Genomic DNA, 11313 nt, shown 5'->3' with positions numbered 1-11313 from the left:
TATATTCTCATGTTTCCTTTATATTCTCATGTTTCCTTTATATTCTCATGTTTCCTTTATATCCTCATGTTTGTACTTCCGTTTGTACCTTTGTAAACTCTAACTCATCATGATCCTGAGTTTGGAAAACGAAGAGATTTTTCCCGAAAGGCCAAAGCTTTTGTTCTTTTTTTGTTGTTTTGACGAAATGTGAATAAACAACATTTCCACCAGTTCTTTGTGACTTTACTTCATTTCTCTGTTTGTTCCTGAATCGCCAAATCTTCACAATAAGGAGTTTAACCTCTGACCGCCTGAACCAAATGCATTCTGTTCTCTTAGCTTTCAAATGAGGTGTTACACAGGCCCATATAATAACCTAAGACCCACAAAACTGATCTTTTTCCTTGTGTTGTTGCTGTGTTGAGTCACCTTTTGTATGTTTTTTTTGGCACATTTTGTCATTTTTTTGTTGAATTTTTGTCATTTTTTTGTCACATTTTTGTTGAATTTTTGTCACATTTTTGTTGAATTTTTGACATTTTTTTGTTGAATTTTTGTCACTTTTTTGTTGAATTTTTGACTTTTTTTTGTTGAATTTTTGACTTTTTTGTTGAATTTTTGACATTTTTTTGTTGAATTTTTGACATTTTTTTTGTTGAATTTTTGACTTTTTTTTGTTGAATTTTTGACATTTTTTTGTTGAATTTTTGACATTTTTTTGTTGAATTTTTGACATTTTTTTGTTGAATTTTTGACATTTTTTTTGTTGAATTTTTGTCACTTTTTTGTTGAATTTTTGTCACTTTTTTGTTGAATTTTTGACATTTTTTTGTTGAATTTTTGTCACTTTTTTGTTGAATTTTTGTTGAATTTTTGACATTTTTTTGTTGAATTTTTGTCATTTTTTGGGGAATTTTTGACATTTTTTGGGGAATTTTTGACATTTTTTTGTTGAATTTTTGTCACATTTTTGTCATTTTTTTGTTGAATTTTTGTGTTGAATTTTTGTCACATTTTTGTTGATTTTTTTGTCGAATTTTTGTTGAATTTTTGTTGAATTTTTGTCACATTTTTGTCACTTTTTTGTTGAATTTTTGACATTTTTTTGTTGAATTTTTGTCACTTTTTTGTTGAATTTTTGACATTTTTTTGTTGAATTTTTGACATTTTTGGGGGAATTTTTGACATTTTTTGGGGAATTTTTGACATTTTTTGGGGAATTTTTGACATTTTTTTGTTGAATTTTTGTCACATTTTTGTCATTTTTTTGTTGAATTTTTGTTGAATTTTTGTTGAATTTTTGTCACATTTTTGTTGCATTTACATCCTTGTTTTCTTCTCATTTTTTGTTTCTGTTTTGGTGCTTTTTCCCCAAGAAGCTTTTGATTCGGGTAAAGCCAAACCGGAGAAAATGGGATCCGTTCAGGTGGGAGTTAAGAGGTTGATTATTGCACTGTTTCAACAAAATCCTGCTGGAAAAGCAACAATCACACAAAAAATAAAGCAACAAAAACTCAAAGAGAGAAACCACGGAAGAGCGACAAAAAGTGACCCAAGACTTGACCAAAAAAACCTCAGAAAACACGACAGAAATACTTTAAAAATGCAAAACGTTGCCGTGTTGTTGACATTATATATGTGGCTGTCCTGTTGTGTTTTCATCTCACTTTTGCGTTGCATTTTTACACTTGTTTTTGCTGCGTTTTCATCACATGTTTATCGCTTTTGTGTTGCTCTTTTGTTTCATTTTCCTCCTCATTTTGTCGCTTTAGTTGTGATGTTTTTGTGGCTTTTTTTGGTGCATTTTCTCCTTGTGTTCCCCTTTTTCATGCACTTTCATCCTTGCTTTAGTCGCTTTTATTGTCGTGTTTTTGTTGCACTTTCATCCATGTTTTTGTCGCATTTTCATCCTCGCTTTTGTGGCTTTTTTGGTACGTTTTCCTCCTCATATTCCTCACTTTTTAGTTGCATTTTTACACTTGTCTTTGTCGCGTTTTCATCACCTGTTTCTCGCTTTTGTGTTGCTCTTTTGTTTCATTTTCCTCCTCGTTTTTGTCGCTTTTTCATCGCTTTTGTTGTGTTGTGTTCTTGTTTTGTTTTTTTTGGTGCGTTTTGTCCTTGTGTTCCCCTTTTTCATGCACTTTCATCCTTGCCTTTGTCGCTTGTCTTGTCGTGTTTTTGTTGCATTTTCATCCTCGCTTTTTCATCGCTTTTGTTGTTGTTTTTGTGGCTTTTTTTGTTGCGGTTTCTCCTTGCTTTTGTCGCTTTTATTGTGGCCTTAGCTTTCAAATGAGGCGTTCCTCTGGCCTGCAGGCTGTGAGCTCTAAGGACAAGAAGCTTTAGATTTGGGTAAAACTGAACTGGAGAAAACGCCCTGACATTTAGCCAAAAGTCACTCAAAGTAGTGAAACTCAGCTACAATTTTGAAACAATTTTTTCATACGTAAAACAAACATACTACATTTTTATAACTGTATCTGCTAATATAGAATATATTACAATATTTAAGTAACTTGCCCAACACTGGTTTAGACCAGTTTAGTTTAATATAATAGATCCGGAGGGACGGTCTGCTGTGAAAACGTGAGATATCATGACACAAATTAAGGTTAGGGTCAGGGAAATGGTTAATCGAATCTGATTTTTTTTCCAACATTTTTTTGTTGGGTATTCAACTCATTTTTGTAACTTTTATGACATTTTTTTGGCATTTTTTCGTCAATTTGTAATAATTTTTTTGTCACATTTTTGTAACTTTTTGGTCATTTTTTGTCAATTTTTTATCAATTTTTTCGTCATTTTTTAATATTTTTTTGTCACATTTTTGTAACTTTTTTGTCATTTTTTCGACATTTTTTTCGTCCATTTTTAATCGATTTTTTGTCACTTTTTTGTCACATTTTTGACATTTTTTCGTCAATTTTTTATCAATTTTTAATCAATTTTTTATCAATTTTTTGTCAATTTTTGATCAATTTTTTATCAATTTTTTGTCAATTTTTTGTGACATTTTTGTGACATTTTTGCCACTTTATCATAAATTTTTCGTCACTTTTTTGTCACATTTCCATCATTGTTTTCGTCTCAGTTCTGTCGCTATTTTCACACCTTTTTTCCAGAAGCTTTTGGATTGGGGTAAAGCCAAACTGGAGAAAATGTGCTCGGTTCAGGTGGGAGTTAAGGGGTTAACCTTACGGATTAGGGTTTGGATTAGGATTATTTGTATTTTTAGACAAACCAACTCATAGATCTATACAAACTCACAGCAGACCGTCCCTCCGGAGCAGACGATCTAGCACTAACCCATAACAGTTGCCTCATATTGACGTCAGCGCCTCCGAACACCAGGGGGCGGTAAACATCCCTTTCGTCAGTCCGTGTCTGCTGCGCATGCGCCGTGAGTTAGCATCCCGTTAGCATGACTGTATATTTCTCTAAATGAGCCGCAGTTTGATCAGATCGTGTCTTTGACTCTTCGTTCATGTTCGGGAACAACATGAGGATTTTACCGCCCGCAGAGTTGACTTTATTACGAGTCTGTGCGTCAAACCGAAGGCTTTAAAGCGGCGCTAAAGCGTTAGCGGCTAACGTTAGCATCAGGTCAGTAACAAACAAACACAGGGAGAAAAAACATGGAATAAATGGTTCAAATGCAGCTGTTTCTCTGATGTCACAAAGAAATCCCGAACAATTATTATTGTTTAAAGGGTTCATTTGCAAATCTGATCTTCTCCAGTTCAACTTTACCCAAATCTAAACGTTTACAGTGTAAGGCCTCATTTGAAAGCTAATTAAGACCTACAAAACTCATCGAGAAGGATCTGTTTCTTTGCCTTTTTGCAGCATTTTTGTCACTTTTGTTGCGTCTTTGTCACATTTTTTTTTTTATCATTTATTCATCACATTTTCATTACATTTTTGTATTTTTTTGTCACATTTTAAAAATAAATTTGCATCAAATTGTCATTTTTTTCATCACATTTTTTCCATTTGTTCATCAATTTTTTGTCATTTTTTCATATTTTTTCCATCACATTTAAAATATTTTTTGATCCGTTTTTTCCATTATTCATTAAAAAAAAATTCAGCACATTTTTGTCATTTTTTCATAATTTTTTGTTGTAATTTCGACATATTTTTGTCACTTTTTCATACATTTTTTGGCATTTGTTCATCATGCTCATTTTTTTCCCATGTGATTGGGTCATTTTTTCATATTTTTTTCATTTTTTATCACATTTTTTCATTTGTTCATCACTTTTTTTTTCAATTTTTTCACATTTCTGTCATTTTTTCATCAATTGTTTGTCGTTTTTGATCCGTTTTTTCCATTGCTCAAATTTGCATATTTTTTTCATCACATTTTTGTCATGTTTTCATTAAAAATGTCATCACATATTTTCCGTTTAGAAGAAATGTAACGATATCCAGGTGTTTGTGTCACTTCTTGCCCTCGACGCTGCTTCATAATAACCTGGTTCTCCTGGTGGTTCTCCTGCAGGTTCTCCTGCAGGTTCTCCTGGTGGTTCTCCTGGTGGTTCTCCTGCAGGTTCTCCTGCAGGTTCTCCTGGTGGTTCTCCTGGTGGTTCTCCTGGTGGTTCTCCTGCAGGTTCTCCTGGTGGTTCTCCTGGTGGTTCTCCTGCAGAGATGATCCGGTTCCTGCTGATGGTGAACCGTCAGGGCCAGACGCGACTGTCCCGTTACTATAGCGACGTGGACCTGAGGCTCAGGCAGAGTCTGGAGGCCGAGGTGGTTCAGCGCTGCCTGTGCAGAGCCAAGGACCAGGTACAAGTACACGAGTACACGAGTACAAGTACACGAGTACACGAGTCTGTGCAGAGCCAAGGACCAGGTACAAGTACACGAGTACAAGTACACGAGTACACGAGTCTGTGCAGAGCCAAGGACCAGGTACAAGTACACGAGTACAAGTACACGAGTACAAGTACACGAGTCTGTGCAGAGCCAAGGACCAGGTACAAGTACACGAGTACACGAGTACACGAGTACACGAGCCTGTGCAGAGCCAAGGACCAGGTACAAGTACACGAGTACACGAGTACACGAGTACACGAGTCTGTGCAGAGCCAAGGACCAGGTACAAGTACACGAGTACACGAGTACACGAGTACACGAGTACACGAGCCTGTGCAGAGCCAAGGACCAGGTACAAGTACACGAGTACACGAGTACACGAGTACAAGTACACGAGTACACGAGTCTGTGCAGAGCCAAGGACCAGGTACGAGTACACGAGTACAAGTACACGAGTACACGAGTCTGTGCAGAGCCAAGGACCAGGTACGAGTACACGAGTACAAGTACACGAGTACACGAGTCTGTGCAGAGCCAAGGACCAGGTACAAGTACACGAGTACAAGTACACGAGTACACGAGTACAAGTACACGAGTACACGAGTACAAGTACACGAGTACAAGTACACGAGTCTGTGCAGAGCCAAGGACCAGGTACGAGTACACGAGTACAAGTACACGAGTACAAGTACACGAGTCTGTGCAGAGCCAAGGACCAGGTACAAGTACACGAGTACAAGTACACGAGTACAAGTACACGAGTCTGTGCAGAGCCAAGGACCAGGTACGAGTACACGAGTACAAGTACACGAGTACACGAGTACAAGTACACGAGTACACAAGCCTGTGCAGAGCCAAGGACCAGGTACAAGTACACGAGTACAAGTACACGAGTACACGAGTCTGTGCAGAGCCAAGGACCAGGTACAAGTACACGAGTACAAGTACACGAGTACAAGTACACGAGTCTGTGCAGAGCCAAGGACCAGGTACAAGTACACGAGTACACGAGTACAAGTACACGAGTGCACGAGTCTGTGCAGAGCCAAGGACCAGGTACAAGTACACGAGTACAAGTACACGAGTACACGAGCCTGTGCAGAGCCAAGGACCAGGTACAAGTACACGAGTACAAGTACACGAGTACAAGTACACGAGTCTGTGCAGAGCCAAGGACCAGGTACAAGTACACGAGTACACGAGTACACGAGTCTGTGCAGAGCCAAGGACCAGGTACAAGTACACGAGTACACGAGTACACGAGTACACGAGTACACGAGCCTGTGCAGAGCCAAGGACCAGGTACAAGTACACGAGTACACGAGTACACGAGTACAAGTACACGAGTACACGAGTCTGTGCAGAGCCAAGGACCAGGTACGAGTACACGAGTACAAGTACACGAGTACAAGTACACGAGTCTGTGCAGAGCCAAGGACCAGGTACAAGTACACGAGTACAAGTACACGAGTACACGAGTACAAGTACACGAGTACACAAGCCTGTGCAGAGCCAAGGACCAGGTACAAGTACACGAGTACAAGTACACGAGTACACAAGCCTGTGCAGAGCCAAGGACCAGGTACAAGTACACGAGTACAAGTACACGAGTACAAGTACACGAGTCTGTGCAGAGCCAAGGATCAGGTACAAGTACACGAGTACAAGTACACGAGTACAAGTACACGAGTCTGTGCAGAGCCAAGGATCAGGTACAAGTACACGAGTACAAGTACACGAGTACAAGTACACGAGTACACAAGCCTGTGCAGAGCCAAGGACCAGGTACAAGTACACGAGTACAAGTACACGAGTACAAGTACACGAGTACACGAGTCTGTGCAGAGCCAAGGACCAGGTACAAGTACACGAGTACAAGTACACGAGTACACAAGCCTGTGCAGAGCCAAGGACCAGGTACAAGTACACGAGTACAAGTACACGAGTACAAGTACACGAGTCTGTGCAGAGCCAAGGATCAGGTACAAGTACACGAGTACAAGTACACGAGTACAAGTACACGAGTCTGTGCAGAGCCAAGGATCAGGTACAAGTACACGAGTACAAGTACACGAGTACAAGTACACGAGTCTGTGCAGAGCCAAGGACCAGGTACGAGTACACGAGTACAAGTACACGAGTACAAGTACACGAGTACACAAGCCTGTGCAGAGCCAAGGACCAGGTACAAGTACACGAGTACAAGTACACGAGTACACGAGCCTGTGCAGAGCCAAGGACCAGGTACAAGTACACGAGTACAAGTACACGAGTACAAGTACACGAGTCTGTGCTGAGCCAAGGACCAGGTACAAGTACACGAGTACACGAGCCTGTGCTGAGCCAAGGACCAGGTACAAGTACACGAGTACAAGTACACGAGTACAAGTACACGAGTCTGTGCTGAGCCAAGGACCAGGTACAAGTACACGAGTACACGAGTCTGTGCTGAGCCAAGGACCAGGTACAAGTACACGAGTACACGAGCCTGTGCTGAGCCAAGGACCAGGTACAAGTACACGAGTACACGAGTACACGAGTACAAGTACACGAGTCTGTGCAGAGCCAAGGATCAGGTACAAGTACACGAGTACAAGTACACGAGCCTGTGCTGAGCCAAGGACCAGGTACAAGTACACGAGTACAAGTACACGAGTACAAGTACACGAGTCTGTGCTGAGCCAAGGACCAGGTACAAGTACACGAGTACACGAGTCTGTGCTGAGCCAAGGACCAGGTACAAGTACACGAGTACACGAGCCTGTGCTGAGCCAAGGACCAGGTACAAGTACACGAGTACACGAGTACACGAGTACAAGTACACGAGCCTGTGCAGAGCCAAGGACCAGGTACAAGTACACGAGTACAAGTACACGAGTACAAGTACACGAGTACAAGTACACGAGTACAAGTACACGAGTCTGTGCAGAGCCAAGGACCAGGTACAAGTACACGAGTACACGAGTACACGAGTACAAGTACACGAGTACACGAGTACAAGTACACGAGCCTGTGCAGAGCCAAGGACCAGGTACAAGTACACGAGTACAAGTACACGAGTACAAGTACACGAGTCTGTGCAGAGCCAAGGACCAGGTACAAGTACACGAGTACACGAGTACAAGTACACGAGTCTGTGCAGAGCCAAGGACCAGGTACAAGTACACGAGTACAAGTACACGAGTACACGAGTACAAGTACACGAGTACACGAGTCTGTGCAGAGCCAAGGACCAGGTACAAGTACACGAGTACAAGTACACGAGTACACAAGCCTGTGCAGAGCCAAGGACCAGGTACAAGTACACGAGTACAAGTACACGAGAACACGAGTCTGTGCAGGGCCAAGGACCAGGTACAAGTACACGAGTACACGAGTACACGAGTACAAGTACACGAGTCTGTGCAGAGCCAAGGACCAGGTACGAGTACAAGTACACGAGTACACGAGTACACGAGTACACGAGTACACGAGTACACGAGTCTGTGCAGAGCCAAGGACCAGGTACGAGTACAAGTACACGAGTACACGAGTACACGAGTCTGTGCAGAGCCAAGGACCAGGTACAAGTACACGAGTACACGAGTACACGAGCCTGTGCAGAGCCAAGGACCAGGTACAAGTACACGAGTACAAGTACACGAGTACACGAGTCTGTGCAGAGCCAAGGACCAGGTACAAGGACATGAGTACAAGTACACGAGTACACGAGCCTGTGCAGAGCCAAGGACCAGGTACGAGTACACGAGTACAAGTACACGAGTACTCCAGAACACCTCGTAGTGATATTGTGTGTTTTTATATAATGATCTCGAGTGGTCTGTGAAATGAACATGGCTTTATTTCTAATATACAAAAACCAGCGTGGTTGTAAATATGACACATGGGTCACATGGTCACATGGTCACATGGGTCACATGGGTCACATGGGTCACATGGGTCACATGGTCACATGGGTCACATGGTCACATGGTCACATGGTCACATGGGTCATAGTGATTTTTAGAAAAAATCTAACTCTTTGGAGCCAGACTTTTAAGCCGAGGCCCACGGAAGAATCCTGTTTACCAAGAGTCTTGGAGTCGCCCCCGGCCACCAGGGGGTGCTATTACAGCAGTGTCAGCTCCATGAGGACCAAAGTCGTAGACCCGAGTCTGGCCCTGGTCTGACCCTGGTCTCTGGTGTCTCTGACCCTGGTCTGACCCCGGTCTCTGGTCTCTCCTTGACCCTGGTCTGACCCCGGTCTGACCCCGGTCTCTGGTCTCTCTGACCCTGGTCTGACCCCGGTCTCTGGTCTCTCCTTGACCCTGGTCTGACCCCGGTCTCTGGTCTCTCCTTGACCCTGGTCTGACCCCGGTCTGACCCCGGTCTCTGGTCTCTCTGACCCTGGTCTGACCCCGGTCTCTGACCCCGGTCTCTGACCCCGGTCTCTGGTCTGTCTCTGCAGTGCTCGTTCGTGGAGTACCAGGACTACCGGCTGGTTTACTGACAGTACGCCGCGCTCTACATCGTGGTCTCTCTGACCCCGGTCTCTGGTCTCTCTGACCCCGGTCTCTGGTCTCTCTGACCCTGGTCTGACCCTGGTCTCTGGTCTCTCTCTGCAGTGCTCGTTCGTGGAGTACCAGGACTACCGGCTGGTTTACCGACAGTACGCCGCGCTCTACATCGTGGTCGGAGTCACGGACGACGAGGTTTGAATCTTGATCATCTGTGATTTTATTGTTGACGTTAACAGTAAAACGACTCACTGTCCTCGATACAGTTGCTCCGTTCAAACTTAAAAAGGTTAATCCTGAACCCCTTCCCCCCTGGAGAAACGAGGAGCTAAAACAACTCAAGAGAAATTGCAGGAAGGCCGAGAGGAGATGGAGGAAAAGCAAAATAACGATAAATTATCAAATAATCCGTGCTCAACAAAAGACCTACAATACAGCAATAAGAAATGCAAGAAACAAAATATTTTCCACAATAATCACCAATCATAAAAATAACCCAAAAGTCTTATTCTCAACGATAGAAAATGTTTTAAACCCTAATTTAAACAAAACTCCTTTTAACCCCACAGACGCCTCTGTGAGGAGTTTGCAGACACTTCAGAGGAAAGACAGACACTATCAGATGTAATATTTCATCTGCCCAAAGTAACGCGGTTCTAAATACATCTGATGGTTTGTTTGTTCCAGAGGAAACACTGGACAGTTTTGTCCTGGTTAATGCTGAGATGCTTGATAAAGTTTTCTCCTCAGTGAGTCTCACCTCATGTCCTTTAGACCCGGCCCCAACGCCGTTTTTAAAACATTTTATGGATCTTTTAGAGACGAGCTTCTAAACATGATGAATTGCTCTTCAGACGGGGTCTTCCCTGCTGCGTTTAAAGGGGCGGTGGTGAGGCCCCTGTTGAAGAAGAGCAATTTGGACTGTAAAGATTTTAACAATTTCAGACATTGTTTTAAATGTTGTAATCTGTAAAGCACTTTGTGATACCTTTCGGTATGAAAAGCGTTTGAGTTAAAGTTTGATTATTCATGACTTTAAACTTCACCCTCGTCCTCAGAACGAACTGTCCATCTTTGAGATGATCCATAACTTCGTGGAGGTTCTGGACAAATACTTCAGCCGAGTGGTGAGCGAGAGCCTCGGTTTGATTTGGTTTGGTTTTGTTTTGTTTTGTTGTTGCTGATCAGACATTTTCTTTTCCAGAGCGAACTGGACGTATCCTTCAAATCAAACACATTTATTTAAATCACTTCAGTCAAAGGTTCAGGACGAGACGCTGCAGGAGAACTTTAACTTTAAAACTAAGACTTAAAAACACAAATCTCACTTTTTTGACATTTGTCACATTTTATATCATTTATTCATCACATTTTCATATTTTTTTTAATCACATTTTTTTTAATAAATTTGCATCAAATTGTCATTTGTTCATACATATTGTCATTTTTAAATATTTTTTTCGTCACATTTTAAATATTTTTTCAGCAATTTTTTTCATATTTTGATCAATTTTTTTCATTGTTCATTAAAAAAAATCATCACATTTTTTCATTTTTTTCATCACATTTTTAATATTTTTAATCACATTTCTGTAATTTTTTGATCAATTTTTTGTTATAATTTCGACATATTTTTGTCACTTTTTCATAAATATTTTGTCATTTTTTGATCACATTTTTTCTCCATTTCTTCATCTCATTTTTGTCATTTTTTCAAATATCAGAGTAAAAAACACCCAAACGCTCTTTCCGATGTTTATTCTCTGACGTCGCTTTGAGCTGGAGGTTTATCCAGGAAGTGAGTCCGACATGGCGGCCGCTCCTGCCAGATCCTCTGAGTTGTTCCTGAGTTGTTCCTGAGTTGTTCCCGTTCTCCTGCAGCGTCGCGTCGTTTATCCGTTTGATTTTTATTTCCTTTGACTTTGATCAGATCATGTTTAACTTGGACAGAGTTCACATCATTCTGGACGAGATGATCCAGAACGGACACATCGTGGAGACGAACAAGAGCCGCGTCCTC

The 11313-nt window shown here is 41.6% G+C and overlaps 1 protein-coding gene across 1 annotated transcript in view; it reads left to right on the top strand.

Annotated features, from left to right (window-relative positions):
• The first annotated feature begins 3367 nt into the window (after window positions 1–3367).
• The window catches only part of ap4s1 (adaptor related protein complex 4 subunit sigma 1), an 8009-nt gene continuing 63 nt past the window's right edge, over window positions 3368–11313 (top strand). Inside the window, exons 1-5 of the mRNA XM_079574167.1 lie at window positions 3368–3582; window positions 4628–4767; window positions 9402–9488; window positions 10352–10420; window positions 11224–11313. The exon at window positions 11224–11313 is cut by the window's right edge and continues 63 nt beyond it. Of these exons, the coding sequence (XP_079430293.1) occupies window positions 4630–4767; window positions 9402–9488; window positions 10352–10420; window positions 11224–11313 (384 nt within the window). The 5' untranslated portion in view covers window positions 3368–3582; window positions 4628–4629. The remainder of the gene's footprint in view (window positions 3583–4627; window positions 4768–9401; window positions 9489–10351; window positions 10421–11223) is intronic.

The sequence above is a fragment of the Gobius niger genome (genome assembly GCF_951799975.1).
Source record: "Gobius niger genome assembly, chromosome: 16".
Taxonomy (NCBI): domain Eukaryota; kingdom Metazoa; phylum Chordata; class Actinopteri; order Gobiiformes; family Gobiidae; genus Gobius; species Gobius niger.
This window is presented reverse-complemented; position numbering and strand designations above follow the sequence as displayed.